The 17,855-nt window shown below is 51.8% G+C and overlaps 1 protein-coding gene across 18 annotated transcripts in view; it reads left to right on the plus strand.

The window, feature by feature from the left end:
* MACF1 (microtubule-actin crosslinking factor 1) overlaps positions 1 to 17,855 on the plus strand; it is a 194,524-nt gene that overhangs the window by 70,758 nt on the left and 105,911 nt on the right. For all 18 annotated transcript variants that reach the window (XM_019547553.1, XM_019547549.1, XM_019547558.1 and 15 more), the window contains exons 15-29: positions 1,331 to 1,459; positions 2,013 to 2,090; positions 2,626 to 2,787; positions 3,357 to 3,461; positions 4,240 to 4,335; positions 4,725 to 4,850; positions 7,984 to 8,136; positions 8,658 to 8,812; positions 10,753 to 10,879; positions 11,575 to 11,758; positions 12,674 to 12,843; positions 13,597 to 13,775; positions 15,546 to 15,684; positions 16,235 to 16,428; positions 16,908 to 17,070. In XM_019547553.1, coding sequence (XP_019403098.1) covers positions 1,331 to 1,459; positions 2,013 to 2,090; positions 2,626 to 2,787; positions 3,357 to 3,461; positions 4,240 to 4,335; positions 4,725 to 4,850; positions 7,984 to 8,136; positions 8,658 to 8,812; positions 10,753 to 10,879; positions 11,575 to 11,758; positions 12,674 to 12,843; positions 13,597 to 13,775; positions 15,546 to 15,684; positions 16,235 to 16,428; positions 16,908 to 17,070 — 2,160 coding nt within the window. The remainder of the gene's footprint in view (positions 1 to 1,330; positions 1,460 to 2,012; positions 2,091 to 2,625; positions 2,788 to 3,356; positions 3,462 to 4,239; positions 4,336 to 4,724; positions 4,851 to 7,983; positions 8,137 to 8,657; positions 8,813 to 10,752; positions 10,880 to 11,574; positions 11,759 to 12,673; positions 12,844 to 13,596; positions 13,776 to 15,545; positions 15,685 to 16,234; positions 16,429 to 16,907; positions 17,071 to 17,855) is intronic.

Below are 17,855 nucleotides of genomic sequence, written 5' to 3' on the forward strand. Positions count from 1 at the left end.
GAGACTGGGAGGATTGATGAGAAGACCACCTGTGCCCCAGACCCTTTAGCCCCGCTCCCAAATCCCTGTAGCGCCTCGTGACCCGGCTGGGAGCCGTGTCATCGGTGCCCACGTGGATGAGGAGCATGGGATAGTGGTCTGTGGGCTGGGGGAGCTCAGGGATCCTCTCCGCAATGTCCCGGATGCGGGCGCCCGGGAAGCAGCAGACTTCCCGGGCTCAGGGCTCGGGGCGGCAGACTGCCCCTCCATCCCCTCAGCGTGGAGTCTCCCACAACAAACGCTTACGTCTGGTCGTGGGCAGAGCGGGGCGGTAGCTGCAGTCGGGCCCGTGGTGCCTGTGGGAGCTGGCGACTCCACCGGCTCTGCCGGGGCAGCAAGAGGTGTGTAAGCGCCGGTGGGGCAAGGGCTTGGTGCGGCGGCCCTGGGGCCCTTGACCACCTCGGTCCATGCCCCTGACTGGACGGAGCGGGAGGTCCCCGAGTCCTCCCTTGTCCTGGAGGGAGACGGTGGTCGACCCTGCGGCTCCCGGGGGAGAAGGGCCCGGCAGTAGGAGTCGATCTCCGGCTCACAGCCCCCGATGGCGCGCAGCCTCTGGACTGTGGCCTGGAGCTCCTCCACCTGGCGCCAGAGACCCCAGTAGGGAGCAGACCCCACACGGGGAGGTGGCCACGCTCCCGGGCCCCAGAGCCTGGAAAAGGGACAGGCAGCCTCCGCGGCCGAGAGCCAGGGCCGCCGTCTGCGTGGAGCCCGGGACCGTGGGCGCCGTCTGCGTGGCCTTCTCTGAGGTGCCCGGGGCGGGGGGGCGCAGAGCCCGAGGGGACCCGAGGCGTGCGGCGTGTGCCCATCCGTGTCATGCCTCTGGTAGGCTGGCTACGGCTGGGACTGTCTACCCTGGGGGTCCTTAAGAGGAGGCTCGATGAACACCTTGCTGGGGTTGTTTGACCCCAGTACTCTTTCCTGCCATGGCAGGGGGTCAGACTTGATAATCTGCTCAGGTCCCTTCCGACCCTAAAAATTATGAAAGGCTGGAGATGGGGTTTACATGCTGTCTTTTAACAGGCTGTGCACAGCGAATGGGGAAGGTACTCTTCAAAGCAGGGCGCGAGGTGGATTCAACTCAAAAAGGCCTCTTGAATGGCTTGGGCTTGTGGCTTGGGACCTGTCTGTTGCTGAACTCAGTGAGAGTTGGGTGCTTGACCTCAGTGATGTTAGGATCAGCCCCTTAAAGAGCGTTGTGTCTTGGTAGCGAGCTGGGAGGTAATGTCACCCCCAGTCTCGCGTGCTTTTGAGCCTGAAGAAGGCTGGCTGGACTTATTGGTGGCTGTTTCAGATGAGGCTGGAGCGAGAAGAGTGGGGGAGCGACCTGCCCAGCGTGGAATCTCAGCTGGACACCCAGCGGCACGTCCACACCAGCGTGGAGGACCTGGGCTCCAGCGTGAAGGAGGCTCGGCTGTACGAGGTGAGGTGACAGGCTGGAGGATGGAGTAGCTACACTGGCAAGAGCTCACGCGGGTGAGGATGAGGGGAGGAAGGTGGGTCCTGCCAGTGTTTTGTGGCTCAGAGGAAGCACAGGCTTGGGTCTGAAGCAGCGAGGCATCTTTGTTGCTGTTGGGTGACCTGGCCACACACGCTGCGTCTCTGAGGGTGCACAGGCGGGCTCAGTGAACACCCCCCAGCATGAACAAACTTGAATTTATCCCTCCAAACTTACTCTGTGAAACATGGGTAGGGCTTAAACCCAAGTGCTGAGGCTGCTCATTGGATATGTCTTCCAGCTGTTTTCTTGCAAATCAGTCTTTATTTTCCCTTGGATAAGTTCCTCCCCTGAGAAAAAGGACTCTTTCCCCCAGCCTGAGACACTCCCACCTCCCCAGACACGCACTGAAAGACATTCCTGCTTCCTTGTCTTGCTGCTCGTGGGCAGTTCAGGGAAGGGACTTGCTTTGGATTTGTGGGGTGTTGCTCTGACATGGGAGCTCTGGTAGGTGACCCCAATACCTTTCGTTCCTCAGGGTAAAATGTCCCAGAATTTCCGCACCAGCTACACGGAAACACTCGGCAAGCTGGAGACGCAGTACTGCAAGCTGATGGTGAGTGGGTATTGTACACCCCACCCACTGGCACTGTACGCTGCTGCTTCCTGAGGGGCCTGGCCACCCTCCCAATGTCCAAGGTGAAAGACGCAGGGTGTATCCATGCCCTGTTGCACTAGCAACAACTTTGGGGGCTTGCAAGCAGAGAAGAGCAGCCTCCTGTAAACCCACATAGCTATAGTTTCTGCAAGGCTGGACTGTGCACTGCTGAGGGCCATGGCTTTAGGCTCAGTTAGTTCCCCCTGTCTCCAGGAGGCAAGTGGCCGCTTCTACAAGCTGTTTGCCTGCTGGCCTTGGGCCATGCAGTCCGGAAGATATTCCCACAACTGCTTCCCAGTTTGCAGCAGATCCTCGTGGCGGCAATTGTCCTAGGAATGTGGTGGGGGCATGGGGCATGATTCTCACTTAGCTGGTAGGAGGGCATCTGAAGAGTGTTTTAAGCCCTCTTCCCATCTTGGGGGCACTGAAATAGATTCGGGGAAGGATCCCATTGCAGCTCACCTGAGGGGAGCGGGTTTTTTGTTGGGCGCAGGAAACGTCAAGCTTCCGACTGCGGCATCTCCAGAGTCTGTACGGGTTTGTGTCTCGAGCCACAACTGAGCTCATCTGGCTGAATGAAAAGGAGGAAGATGAGCTGGCCTACGACTGGAGTGACAATAACTCCAACATTGCAGCCAAAAGAAATTACTTCTCGGTGAGTGAAACCCTGAGGTGCGGCCTCCAGCTGTACAGCTCTGCTGGTGATGCTGCTGTTGCTGTGAGCGTTTTAGCTACATGAAAAATTCAGGAGACCACTGGGAACTGTAGTTGAGACTTTTCAGGAGCTCTGAGTTCCTTCAGACAAGCCCATAGTGCTTGTAACCTGTCATTGCCACCCACAAAACATGGTTCTCGGCAGAGTTTGGAGCTCGAAGTAAAGTCTGTTCAGCTGGGTTTCTTTTTGTCCCTGTCCCCTACCCACGTCCACATCTGCAAGCATGGGGGGAAAATATCTTATTCAGGGTTCAAGAGATTCCCAGGATGAAGTTCTGGGCTACAGCTGGAAAGACATTACCTTTTCAATTCTTAATCGAATAATGCCATTCAAAATGTAAATCAGAGGCACTGTCAAATTCTCGGTGACTTTCCGTCACTGGTTTCAGCCATGCCTTAGTCGCATCTTCAGATCCTCTCACATCTTCAGTTTTGGTTACATACTTGAAATGTGGTTACTACACAAGTGTCTGATTTTGACCAGAGTCTTTATGTGTATCTGACGCTCAGGAGCTGACAATGGAACTGGAAGAGAAGCAGGATGTGTTTCGGTCTCTGCAAGATACAGCTGAGCTGCTGTCCCTAGAGAATCACCCAGCTAAACAAACTGTCGAGGTACGTGGTCTGTTCAGGGGCACATACTAAAGGGTTTCACCCCAAGTCATGTCAGCTGAACCCAGGGAAATCCTCATGAAGAAGCATGATCAGCAAACATGCAATAAATATGCCGCACTTCTACCTCCACCCTGGGTAGATGCTTCCTCGGCCTGAAGAAGGGTGTTTGTACCCAAAAGCTTGCAAAGAAGAATTTTTCCAAGTATTTTAGTTGGTCTAATAAACGATATTGGATTTACCCAAAGAACCTTGTCTGCCTGTGTCCTTAGACTAACACAGCTGCAACCAACAATACCTCCACCCCAGTCACTCTTATCAGCTCTAAGTGGTGGTAAACAGCTTTATTATACCAGGAAAACAAATACCTTTGTGATGATGACAAGAAGTGCTTGCTTATCCAGGGCCCAGGCCCAAGGTCCTGTGGTAAGATAAGACAGCAAATGACCCTGAGCTAATTTTGAATTGTTCATGCTCATGAAAGTGATGGAGAAACATTTTAAGGTTATTGGAGCATGCTTTCTCTTGCTGTTTCATTCATGAACCAGCACCACCCCACAGTTCCCCGTGCTGGAGAGTAGAAGGAAATGTCCTTTCAGGAGGTACCATTAAAAGGCCTCTCTGCTTTATTTCCTTTTGTGTCTCTTCCAGTACACTCTGCCTTGCACCTCGTGGGAGCCAAATCCAGCTGAACAGTCTGAACTTCATGAGCTATTTAAATGCTGACCCATAAAACTGATTTCATTTTGGTTGTAACTCGTGGTGTCCTTTGCCTTCCCAGGCATACAGTGCGGCTGTCCAGTCCCAGTGGCAGTGGATCAAACAGCTCTGCTTGTGCGTGGAACAGCACGTGAAGGAGAACGCTGCTTACTTTCAGGTAGAGTAGCAGGGAGAGCCCAGCCCTGCCCTCCCTGATCTGCCGTTCAGAGAACAAAATCTGCATTGAGTGCCTGTAGCACAGCCCCAACTGACTCTAGTTTGGTGAAGGGCATCATCTTTTTTTTTTTTTATTCCATTCTAACTCCTTCTCTTCTGACCTGTCCCCAGGGGATATTTTGCCCTCTATGTTGTAGGCTCAGCTCTTCTAGAATAGCCCTCGGCATGCAGATAGTGCTGCTCACAGCTGTCATAGTACAGAGGGACAGGGCAGTAGAAGATGCTTGCCTGCTGAGGGTGTTGGTCAGACCCTTTCAGCACCATATGTCACTGAGTGGCCCGGGGTGTGTTGAGTGGTACGGAGTTCTCTGACGCTTTCTGGCTCTGCAGTTCTTCAGTGATGCCCGGGAGTCGGAGACGTACTTAAGGAACCTCCAGGACTCCATCAAACGGAAGTATTCTTGTGACCGTAACACCAGCCTGACCCGACTGGAGGACCTGCTCCAGGATTCCATGGTGGGTGTTTTATCAGCCCCCAGATTATGGGGTGTCCACATGATAGATGAGCAGTCCCATGCAGCACCCTTGCTGCCTGCCTTTGGCTTTAAGGGGAAAAATGGTATATTCATTCTTAGATCGGCATGCTTAAGCTTCATGTTCTTTGCCCACTCACCTCTGCCCTCTCTTTGCATTCTGATTTGCAGTGGTATTTGTGGTGGGCCACGCCTGTGCTGGGACACCCACCTCACTGCGCCCGACCACCTATCAGGCTCAGAGTGTCTGCCCTCTTCCCAGATCACGCCTGGGGTCATGGCTGCCACCACCCAAGAGCCTTGGTCTGTCTGCGGCACTGTGCCCACTGGGATACACAGGCCTTATAAAGCTTGAGGGTGCCTGATCCACTGCAAAAACTTGGGGTGCTTCCATTAGCGTGAAGCTCAAAATGTAGCCTCCCATAGTCAGCCAGACCAAGGGGGCACCAAGGCAGAGTTGGTTGCTTAGCCACCAAAATGATAGACGCATGAGAGGGAGAGGGTGGGGGGAACAGACTACCACCGACCTCGGAGAGGAGGAGGCTGTAGCAGTGTTTCATCACAGTATTCACACACACTGTGTGTGTGTGTGTGTGTGTGTGTGTTTTTGGAGCGCAGCCTGGGTGTGACCTCCATGGTACCACTTAGTGTTGATTTAACACTGTCCACACTAATCTGATTTTAATTGAATAGTTATAATGGAAGATGAGTGACTGCAGTGAAGGACTCTCATGTATGAGGCACCTTGGCACAAAACACTCCAGCTTTTTGTGACCTTGTTAAAAGCTGGTGTGGCTGGCTGTACAGATAAGCTGACTAGACACCTCTTGTAGTGTAGAAAAATGAGAAGTGCTCACGGTTTCTTTTAAAAAGTTCTCATCATTAGTATCCATCAAACCATCTTTCCATATGTAAATTTGTAGGGATAAGCTATTTTTTTGGGTAGAGGCAGTCACTCTGCTTTGATCCAGTGAAAACGTACTCTACTTTGATCTAGTTGAAGGCTGTAACCTCCTTAGCTGCTGCTGCTCCTTCAAGAGCAAGGTGGGATGGAGAGAAACCCCCTCGCTGAGTTCAGATCAAGTGTCTGATTAATTGGTTACGCTGGGTCCACAAAGGAGGCTAGCTCTAAAATCAAAGCAATGAGCATTCAATGTCTGTTTTGCAATCGGGACAGCAGCAAGAACAGGGGCGGGCAATTATTTCGGACGGAGGGCCACTTACTGAGTTTTGGCAAGCCATCAAGGGCTGCATGATGGGTGGCTAGGGGCAGATAAATGTTAATTTTCAAAATTTTTTTAGGGGCCCCACGGACCGGATAGAATGGCCTGGTGTGCTGCATTTTGCCCACCCCTGAGCCAGAGGGTGACATTAATGCAAGGGGAGCACCATAGAGCTGTTCACACAGTAGGGTGGGAGCTGAGCAATGCCAATAGACAGAACAAGAGAAACCGGGGGGAGAAGCATCAACCTGTGATTGAACTCTGTGCCCTAAAGAGGAGGACAAATTCATGCTAGTGCTTCATTGCTTAGCTATGATGAATATTCAGGGAGGTTGAACTCAGATGTTGCATGACCCAGTTGCCATGTCTGATCTCCCAGAGTGTTTCTGATGGTTCGTTTGGTCCCTGGAGGCTTTGCTGTAGGAATGTGGGCACTGATCTGATGGTCAGTCGGCCACACAGGGTAAATCCTTTGGGCTCACCTGTGCTCTCTCTTCTTCTCGAGGCTCGGTGTGGCATTCGCTCCTCTCCGTGTCAGGGTCCTCAGGTGCTGTGAGTAATCCAGGTCTGGTGCTCAGCCTGTCTCCTCCAGTCATCAAGACGTGGAGCAGCTGTCATGGCTTCTGGTGCTCTTATCAGAGTGGTATCCACACGTACTGAGACTCTGGAGCATTAGAAAGCTGGCCCTGGGCCTCTGGCGTGGTAGGACCTTGTGCCATGTTTAGACGAGTAGCCAAGATCTAAGTAACAGGATGCTCTGGCTCTCTCTCTAGTGTATGCTCATCCTCTTTCTTACCTAATGAGTTAAAGCTGTATTTCTTCCAACCATGCTGCCTGGGACAGGCACAGGTAGTTTCTTTAAGCACTTCTTTTCCATACCATTAAATAATTGACTGGTCATCCTTTCTAGCACTGAAGCTAACCCTTTTTAATGGGCTGAGCGTGGAAAGCATGAGGGTTAAATGTCTCTGGATTGTCACTTCCGACTTTAGAAAAAAAAAAAATGGGCTGAACCCTAAAGCTTGCAATGACATCCTGAAAGACGTGCTTCTCAAGTGGAATGGCTTGGGGGTTTGACAGTGCTCTGGAAGGGAGCATCCCTGTGTTAGCTAGCAGTGAGATGAGCAGAAACTGGAGGGCGGGGGCAACTGGACAATGCCTTTCTGCCCTGAGGGTGGGCATGCGTGCAGTTTATTTCAGGTTAAGCAAGACGGGGAGCTCGGGATGTGTCAGCTGCTCCGTAGTAGCCACATAGTGAATGTGAGGTAGCTTTTCAATGAAAGTGGTGTGAGCTACCTTGCATTGACCGTGCGTTTGGGGTACACGTGTGCAGAAGCTGACTTGGGGGAAGTTGACAGCCTCACTGAACCCATCCATTTGCCCATACGCTGTGACCAGGCTCCCATTAACCGTTTCTGGGGGTGGGACTTTATCCCCTTACCCCGCTGCATTGATCTTCTAGACATGGTTTGAAATGTGCTGCCGTTCCTTGCTTTGTGAGAGTCGGGAGGGGAGCACGTTCCTACAGCCTCCCCAGAGCGGCAGAAAGGAATGGCTCATCGGCCAAGCAGCTCTTGGTCCCCACCCTTTATGTGCCGACAGATGGGATTTTCTTGCCTCTAGCAGCAAAAGAACCGATGCTCTGCATGCAGCTTTGCGGGGCGGGGGGTGTCATACAGTTGCCTAGCAGGGGAAAAGCTGTGTGTTGTCCTCCCAACCCTGGGGCTCAGGTGAAGGGAAGTCTCTTTGTGTTGGCTCAGACCTTAAATTCCCAGCCAGGAGGCTGCTGCCTTTGGGGAGCAGAGGGGCATTGTGGCAGTGCTAAGGGATTGACCAGTTGTTTTACCCCCCCATGGCCTGCCAATGCCAATGCTTTGCTGTTACCTTTGTCAGGATGAAAAGGAGCAGCTCATTCAGTCGAAGAGCTCCGTTGCCAGCTTGGTGGGGCGGTCCAAAACCATCGTTCAGCTGAAGCCGAGAAACCCAGACCACGTTCTGAGGAGCACCATCCCCGTCAAGGCTATCTGTGACTATCGCCAGATTGAGGTGAGCGGGCTGATGGGACAGCCCGGCAGGGGGTTTCTCTGGGGAGGGAAGGAAAGAATGACCTTGTGTGGGAGCTGGGAGAGAGGGAAGGAGGAAAGGGTGAAGCTTGGATGGATCCTGTCCTATTTGATGGCATGGTAAGGAGGCAAAGGGAACAGTCTCTGCTTCTCAAATAGCTTTCTCAATGACCTTGATTTGCTCTGAGTGGTAGTAAGTGTCCTGTTTCCAGAGGAGCAGAGGCTTGATCTCTTCCCATTAAATAATGGCCTGCATCCCACCCAATTTTATCTAATTTCTCCTCTCTTCCTTTCCGGAAGCGACTGGCAATTTACCTCCTTTTGGGTTGATTTTTTTTTTTTTCTTTTTTAAAGAGAGCTTTTACATTTCAATCCAGTTTTCCCCCGGTGGCAGCTCTGGGACCTCCTAGAAAGGGACCTGGCTGTCAGGAAAGGCATTTGCAGGCGACGCTTTGTTGTGGGTTGGGTGCCAGGTCAGACTCTGACCTTCCGCGGTCCTCGTAGATCACAATCTGCAAGAATGACGAGTGCGTGCTGGAAGATAACTCCCAGAGGACCAAATGGAAGGTGATCAGCCCCACTGGAAATGAAGCCATGGTGCCATCGGTGTGCTTCCTCATCCCTCCTCCGAACAAAGAGGCCATCGACATTGCTAACAGGTAACAAAGCCCTGCTCTTCCTGGCTTGCTGTGGTTTGGCAACTGGGAGCCAGAGTGACAAGGGGAGGCCTCTCTCTGCCTCTGTTGCAATGTGGGGGGTATTTATACAGCTCCTGAACAAATCTCTGGTGCTTTAGGAAATGCCTAACCCCTTGCTCTTCCTGGGAGTTGTTTGTTTAAGGCTTGTCAGGACTTTAGTAGTTAGGAAGGAGGCACCGAGGGAGTGAAGTGACAGGGAGTGCTCCATTTCCTGATCCAGAGCTTGAGTCCAGGTGTGGCGGGTGCTATCCAGTAAAGGCATAGCAGGGTCTGGTTGCTGTTCAGTCAGGGATTTCAGTTCCCAATGACAGATAATCAGCATCAACCAAAAGTGGAGTTACTGTTGACTCCCTTTCATTTTCATGTCCTTGGGACAAGGTATTTAGCAGAACTTTCAGATTTTGTTGTGATTTGTCAGGCTGAGCCATGAATGCTTCTGTGGCCTCAAACTTGTGACCTTTGCACTGTCAAGTGTGCGCCTTAGCGCCCACGCCACCCTGGCCCCCGTTGACTCCCTTTGATGACAGTATTAGCAGGGAGCCTGGTCCCCGGGGGGTTGTCTAGACTGTCTGGCTTTTTACACTGGTGCAGACCCCTTGTGTTAGACCTGTCAGACCACTGTAAGTGCAACTAGTGCTAGGGCTAGTTTCAAACGACCACGCTTCTGGCTTGTGTGAGGGCAGCATGTCTATGGTCGGGGTTTGCAAGGAAACTAGTGTAGACGTGAGACTTGAGTTTTCTCTCACTTCCTGGGCAGGAGCAAAGGGCACTGGGCTCTGTTTGCTCTTAGGCTAGTGAGGCATTACCTGTAGCAGAGCCTGCCTGGCAGCTTCCACAGCCATTAGTTGTTATGTGTACGGTGCCTAGGAGCTCAGTCTTGGACCAGGTGCAAGGTGCTGTACAGAAAAAGAACACAAGATAATCCCTGCTCCAGAGTTTACAGTTTACGGCTAAGACAAGAGACAGACAGATGGGACCCAGGAAACAAAGCAACAGTGTTGGTCAACATGATGGGCAGTGATCCTAGCACAGCAGCCACCTCAACGTTGTCAAGTGTTTGTAGGCAACCTGCTAAAGAAGAGTTTTAATGAGGGGTTTGAAGGAGGATAAGGGGAAGACTTGCTGATAGCTATGAGGAGCTTCTCCTGAGTGTTGAGAAAAGCAGAGCATCTAAGAAGTGGGTGATGGAGCCTGGCTTCTTGGGCTGGTGGGAGGTGGGAATCAATGTTTCTGAGAGCTGGTAGCAGGAGTGAGGATAGCTCACGGAGAACATTAAAGGTGAAGACGAGCAGCATATGTTTGATGCTGCAGCAAAGGGGAAGCCATGGAGGAGCTCAGGGAGAAAAGACCTGGTCAGAGCTGCGGGCTAGGGGAATGATTTTTGCAGCAGCCTTCTGGATGGGTGTGAGCAGGGCCAGAGGGCATTTGTCAGGGCTGGAGAAAAGGATGTTGCAGTCTCTGGGCAAGATGCTTGGCTATGGAGGTGGAGAAGGAAAAAGCTATGTGTTGGGTTTTGTGCAAAATGAATCAGCAAGATGTAGAGAGAGCTTGGATGTGAGGACCTGAAGGGGAGGATGATCCCCAGATGATGGGCCTAACTGGCTGGCAGGCGGGAATGTTGTCCACAGTGATGGAGAAGGGGGATAGTGGGGAAAGATGAAGAACTTTGTTTTAGCCACCATGAGCTTGGGCTGACGCCAGCCATATGTGAGGGGATGTCAGAGATCCAGGCTGAGCTGTGACACTCAGCCTGGAGGGGAGGACGTACCTGCTTACAGTGCAAATGCTGTTAAAGGCAGAAAGCTCAAGAGCCTGTTGCGGCAGGATCAGGCCAGGCGGCCTGCTGTAGCCACGTGCCCTGGGGGCATCAGCGGTGACAGAACAGCGCTGTCCTTTTGCAGGGTGGAGCAGCTGTACCAGAAAGTGATGGCCCTCTGGCACCAGCTCCACGTGAACACAAAGAGCCTGATCTCCTGGAACTACTTGCGGAAGGACTTGGCCTTGGTGCAAGGCTGGAACATGGAGAAGGTACCGTGCAGCTTGCCCCGGCTGCACATCGCCACCTCCCCGGCAGTGTCTAGGATTAAATCATCCTGGCTGGGGTGGGCTGTGATGCAGAGGCACCTGTAGCTTCATGGGGAGTACAAGGAAATCGGGTGGGTGCAAGGGACCGAGCCAAAGGGGCTGAGAGCCAGCACTGTACTGGTGCTGAGGGGGGTCTAAGCTCTGGGGGCTTCAGTGCAAAAGTGGTTACAGATGTCTAGTGCCCCTGGCGCTGCCTCCGCTCTCATGAACCAAGGCATCATAGATCTGGTTCCAGTCACTCCTTGGTGAACTGTTAAGAGCGAGGTAAAGGGGAGAGATTTGAGACTCAGCTCCTTCTCACTTCTCTCTCCCTTTTTTACAATGAGCAATTTCATTCAGGAAAATGTAGATTATTCTTCTGGGGACACAGCAATAACAACACCAAGCAGGGCAGACCTGGAGGTGACGTGCAGAACAATGCACCTGCCAGAGCAGGGCTGTCCTAGGGAGGGCCCAGGGCTGGTTGTCCCCCTTGGAGAGAGCAGCCTCTCCCCAGATGAGAAGCATATGAATGACTGCTTCTGAGAAATGGGCGCAAAGTCTGGGAGACTCCAGGGCTTGGGAGGTGTGTGGGTGTATCTGGGTGAAAGGTGGGACTTTGTTCCTGATGGTTAGAGACTCTGCCATTGCCTCCGCAGCTCAGGTCCTTGGCTCAAGGAGAGTGCCAGCAAGCCATGAAGAGCCTCCAGACTCACTATGAAGACTTCCTGCAGGACAGCTGTGACTCCGAGCTCTTCTCGGTGGCTGATCGGTTGCACCTGGAAGAGGAAGTGGACTCCTGTAAGGAACATTTCCAACAGCTTCTGGAGTCCATGGAGAACGGTGAGCTGGAGAGAGGTTAATGGATGGACCAAGGACTGGGGGGCTCGCAGGTGCTCTGAACTATCTAAGCAACATCATTGATTCTGACTTCGTACACAGCTGCCTTCTCTGCCTCAGCCCATTTCCATGCATGGCCTTCATGGGGGCGGCATGCTACCAGCATGCTGAGCAGTTCAGCCCTGTGCAGAGTGACCCAGGCATTGTCACTTGTTCTGTAGCTGATGGGGAGGCATCTGCCTAGGCGTTGGTAGCCCTGGTGCCACCTGAGGTGAGCCCTGGGCAAAACACTGCCTTGGCAGTCGATTCTGTCATCTGCTTCATTGTGGGAGACGCTGAAAAAGCCATCGAGTGAAATGTATGTTTAAACGCAGTCGTGTCATTCAGACAGTGAGGGCAGATGGAGAATTTTACTGCTTTAAAAGAGGGAGGACTTCACCGCTTGTGAGCATGTGTTGACTGTTCCCCTGGCACCGTTTTGCTGCCTGTCTGCTGTCTCCCTGTAAGCAAAGTTAAACCGTGGTAACTTAACCCTGTTTCATTCAGGGGTAACATGCCTTGGTTTAACTTCCATTTGCCACCGGGTTGGAACAGACAGGCCAAAGATTCAGCGAGTTTGCTCTCCTTTTATAACCGTTACATCTGTTCCTGCCCAGAATTATCTACAGGTGTGCGTGTAGCACGTCAGGGGGCTGGCTCTGACTCAGATAAAACAGTCTTTCACAATGTGAGCTACCCCCTGGCTAGAAGCCTTCTTAGCTATAGGGATGCTTTGATTGAATTATTTTCCATCTGAGCAGAGACCTCTGCCCTTGCTTCTCTCTCATCAGGCCAGTGCTGCACCTGGCTCTGAGCCTCTCATTTGAGATGGTGATTGATCGATGGCCTTTTTGTGTGTTTTTTTTCACGATTTGACAGAGGATAAAGATGAGACGGTTGCCAGGATGTATCTCTCGGAGCTCAAGAACATTCGCCTGCACCTGGAGGAGTGTGAGCAGAGACTAGTGAACCGAATCCAGACCCCGGCCAGCACCAGAGCAGATGGTGACGCTATTCAGGAGAACACCTTCCGCATTGCAGAGCAAGAGGTCAGTCCTTCCAGCTAGGTTAGCAGTGGCACAGAGGGAAGTGGGATGTGCAGGTGGCACTAATACTCAGGCATAAATACTACCAAAGGACTCCCCTGCTTATCTCCCTCTGCGAGGATTTTACTTTTTAAGTGAGAAAGGCAATGAACGCATCTTGCTTTGCTGCTGCTTTCTGTTTCCCATCTCTTCCCACCCTATGGTTTTCCCTGTGGAAAGATGTCAACAAGCCCAACCCACTCCTCCACCCACTGAGCAGACACTGAGTGCAAGACGTGAATCCAAGGGGGTGGGAGGGGAAATCTGATTGAAATGTATGCTCCTTTTCTGTGTGCTGCAACTAGCACACGCATGGCCTTTTGCAAACAACACTGCTGGAAGCCAGCTGGGCAAACTCATCACGTGCAGTAATTGCTGCCCTCAACTGGGATAAAAGAAGCAGCAGTTCCAAAAGAGCGAATGCTCTTGGCCTGTACAGCCATCAAGGCTAAGTGTGGCACAATCCGATAGCGGAAGTGAATAAAGAAAATGGTGCAATGCCTGTGGAAGCCGCTCAGAGCCCAGCCCTAATTGGGTCTGAAAGGATTCTGCTGAGTTGAGCTTTACGCTGGAAATATCAGAGAGATCTTCCTGTACCCTATCTTGTTCATCTCTGTGTCTGTCTGCTCTGTGCCATGGCAGCCCCTGCTTTTCTCAGCATTTTTCCCTGCCAGTCTGTACTATACGTGGCTATTAATTCTCTGTGTCCCCCCGCAGCGCATGCAGGAGGATTTGCAGCAGCTGAAATGTGACTTGCAGCAAGTCTCTGAGCGATGCAAGAGTTTCCTGGACAAGTCTCCAACGGGGTCCAGTGTACCGCACCTGCGTTCTGAACTCAGCCTGCTGGTGGATAAGATGGATCACATGTGTGGGCTTTCTTTCATCTACCTGGACAAGTGAGTGGGGATGTGCTTTTTGAGACCTCTGCATGGATAAAAGAGGCTCTGCTGCATGGTTCCTCTCTGAAACGAGGAAGGCGTTCAGCTGTCTTCTGAACTGGCCTGAGACTGTCTAGCAGATACAGCATACTCAGGAGGAACAGTGGGTCCCAGGAGTGGTGCTCCAGAAGAGTTGTGTGTGTGGATGCCCATCTATACTGGCGTTTCTGCAATGGGCGCTGGCTTGATACTACTCAGCTCAGGTACTGGAAGCAGTTTGTTGTGGCAGTGCAGAGATTGGTGCGAATTTTTTTGCCCTGCCAAGAAGAGCAGTGAACGAACCTCATGCTGTATCCTGCTGTAGCAAGGCAGCTTCCAGTACCCAAGCTTGCTAGTATGACACCGGCTTGGGAAGGTCTATACTACACTGCAGAGACTGCAGTGCGCTCTGCTGGGAAATGGTCCAACCCACATTGTGCCGACATCGGAGTCTGGCAGCATCCTCCGGGGTGTTTAGCAGTCTGTGCTCATAGCCTGAGCAGGAGCTGGGAGGTAGAATCACATGCGGGGACTGCATTAGCAGCGGGTGCACAGCTCAGCGTGGAGGAGCATTAGTTGCTGTGAGCCAGGCAGGGGAACTTACTTGGTGACTGTTCCTGTTCTGGGTTATTCTGTTCAGTGCTGTTCGTGCCTCACTTCCATCAGCACAGACAAAAGCAGGCAGTTGCCAAAGCGGGGAGTTCTTTTTTTGCCTAAAGAGTAAAGGAGAAGAGTGGAGAAGTTCCTTGCCCTGCTTTTCAAAAATCTTATGAAGGCAGTGCCCAAAGCAGGATTAAAAAGTGGTTCTCTAGTCATGGAGACTGTTTGCTGAAGGCCCAGCAATGTGTGCTGGACTGTTGGGTCACTTATTGGCAGCGAAGAGCAATTGTGGTCGCGCTTTGAGAGCAGGTGTCTCTGTAACCTGCTTGCTAATAGTATTCTTATGAGGCTTGTACTTCCCAGGCACTAACTTAGGGAGCAGATAAGCAGTCGGGATGCTTAGGGTCCGGATGGTATCCTTTTGTAAAATTTCTGGGGAGACATAACAGGAGACTACCCTTTACAGCTGGAAGCATCAAAGCACAGAGATTAAGGACAGTGGGAGCTGGGCCCCTCGATACCTTTAAAAAATGGAGACTGGTGATTTGTGGGAGATGGCCAAAGGTGCTGCTGTGAGACGTGGTGTTAGACTGCAGCATTCCAGCTCTTAGGCCCTGCTGGATACACGGGTCCGCTCTCATTTCTTCAGGTTTTGTAGAGTTTTACGACGCTTGTGTTGGACAGGTACTTGTAGTCATTGTCCATTGCCCTGGCAGCACTGGTTCTCTTAGATGTCTCCTCCTAGTGCTTGAACAGACCAGCTTGACAGGTCATCCCCAACAGGCAGATGAGGGAACAAGGAGCAATGGGCTTTAATGGTCTCAAGTTGCAGCAAGGGAAGCATAGGTTAGATATTAGGAAGAACTTCTGCACTAGGAGGGTGGTGAAGCTACCCGGAGAGCCTGGGACAGGCTACCTGGAGAGGCGGTGGAGTCTCCATCCTTGGAGGTGTTTAAGGCCAGGGTAGACGAAGCCCTGGCTGGGATGATCTAACTGGGGCTGGTCCTGCTTTGAGCAGGGGTTGGACTAGTTGTGACCTCCTGAGAACCCTTCCAAGCCTTATTTTCTGTGTTTCTATGATATTTTTGTTGGCAATGACTTCACAGCAAAGAGTGTCACAGTTTCTTCCTCCTCCTCTTTCCCTCCTAGGCTAAAGATGGTTGATTTGATTGTTCGGGATACCCAGGGAGCAGAGTCACTGGTCAAGGGGTATGAGGTTAAACTGAGCCAGGAGGAGGCAGTCCCAGCAGATCTAGCTGCCATTCAGTCTCACAGAGCTACGTTGAAGGTGGGTCATGTTACTTCTCCAGCAGTACACAGTTGAAACCAGTGTCATGCTGGTCTTGGCTCTCTGCCATTTGTAAAACTGGACTTTTCCCTCTGTCCATCTGACTTGCTTTGTACATCTGCCTTGCTCCCTCGTTGAGTCCATGCAGTCCCTATTGCTTTGGGTGCTGTCAGTAGAGCAGATGCCCTGGTAGATAAGGTCACTAGATGTTTTTGCATGGCTGGTGCTGATGGCACCTGGCAGATCCTTTGGGCTATGCTCACAGATGGTGACTCTTACAAGACTCATCCAAAGTGGGCACCAGCCTTTACAATATTTTGCATCTCTGAGTCCTAGATTTGGCCAGTTTTGTTGCAGATTATGGAGAAAGAATAATCCCCTCCCCAGGGCGGTGTCAGGCAGGGCTACCTGCCCTACATTCACTGCTCTTCCTTGCTCTTTTAAAAGTTTTATTGAAGAAATCCCTGTTATGCTGTGTAGCAGCAGCCATAACTTGAAGTGAGGTGTTCTACCAGTAATATCTGCTGAACCGGCTTGATGTTTGTTAAAGCAATGGCTCAGTGAAGTGAAGGACAAGAGCTCTGTGTTCTCTACGCTGGAAGAGGACATCGCCAAGGCGAAGACTGTGGGAGAAGAGCTGTACCGGATGAAGCAAGAGCGCAGCCTCGACCTAGAGCGCTACCAGGAGAAGGGGAGCCAGCTGTGGGATCGCTGGCAGAGAGCTTGCTCTCAGATCGAGACCCGGTGAGATGCTGCTGCCTTCTCGCTCTGGCTGCTTGGGGTTAGCAGTGTTGTTCTTCACGGGTGGATACTGTGAGCTGTTTCCCCCTTTGAAGGGAAGGTGGAACTTCCTTCTCTTTGTCTCTCTCTCCTCTCCTGGCTCCATCCCTTGCTGTTTTTAGACAATCTGCCATCCTGTGGGCAAGCTTTGTAGCTGCTGCTCTCTGCCAGAGGATGCTTCGCATTGGAATACCTTTTACAGCCTCTCAGTGCAGTTGATTAGTTTTATTGTGGCTGGCTCTGTTTCCAGTACCCGCACACTGCAGCCCCGCTTGAAAAGGCTCCCCGTCTCCCCAGAGCAGAACACGAGGTCTCTCTAACTATCCCCGGGGGGATTTGGAGACATTCTGTTTATCTGGCCAGGTCTGGACTGTTGGTTTGACACAGGGATTCAGGTGTAGTAACGGCTCTCTCCCTCTCTTTCTCTCGGTTTGTCCTTTCAGCCATACGGAGCTGGAGAGCATCCAGGAGGTGCTGAGTGATTACTGCGAGTGTCATGGGGCACTCATCCGGTGGATTGAGGAGACCACTGCCCAGCAGGAGTTGATGAAACCGGGGCAGGCGGAAGATAGCAGAGTGCTGTCCGAGCAGCTGAGCCAGCAGACGGTAAGGCCTGAAGCGGCGCCTTTCTCACTAGACCAGCGTTGGTGTCCAAGATGATTCTAGTAAAAAGTTGTTTTGTGAGATGAGCCTTGCAAGGCTTGACTGTTGCATGGATTTGTAGTCAGATGTACAAGCTTTTGTCGACTGCTAGCCCAGTAAAATACACCCCAGGAGGCTAATTCCAAAAGTTACCATCACCCGATGCCTGTTCTGGGACCTGCAGTTCCTAGTAGGCTTACTGGAAGGAGACAAGAAGGATGGCTCAGGGGTTAGCATAATGCAGATCTCAGTGACACTTGCCTACCCCACGAGGGTGTTGGGAGGATAAATGCATCAAAAATTATGGAGAACTCGGATATTACAGTAGTGGGAGCTATGTAAGTACCTCAGCTAGGTGGATATAGAAAGTGCTCGTGTGGATGAAATGGGCCACAGAGCCTGAGCTCCCTTTCCTTCTCCCTCCTTAAAGGGTTTCAGAGTTGCAGTTTGTTGGCAGGATGGGGGAAGAGCTATTTCTATCCTGTTTTTTTTAGTAAGTTTAAAGTCCCCACTGGTCTCATTCAAGCTCCTTTCACAACCGATGAGCAAATGCTCCAGGAGAGGGGATTCCAGAAAGGGAGATGTAGTCTATTGATTTGGTCTTTCCCGTTTGACAAACATTGCCGTCCTCCACTCTGGGTTCTGAATGTGGCTGAGATTAACGTGGCTATTTGGTAATCAAGGCCCTTCAATGCATTTGGCCTTTCATCAGACCAAAGCATCCTTAAAGAGACCTTGAGCTGTGTCTG

This window comes from Crocodylus porosus, unplaced genomic scaffold (genome assembly GCF_001723895.1).
Source record: "Crocodylus porosus isolate Cpor-Errol unplaced genomic scaffold, CroPor_comp1, whole genome shotgun sequence".
Taxonomy (NCBI): Eukaryota; Metazoa; Chordata; order Crocodylia; family Crocodylidae; genus Crocodylus; species Crocodylus porosus.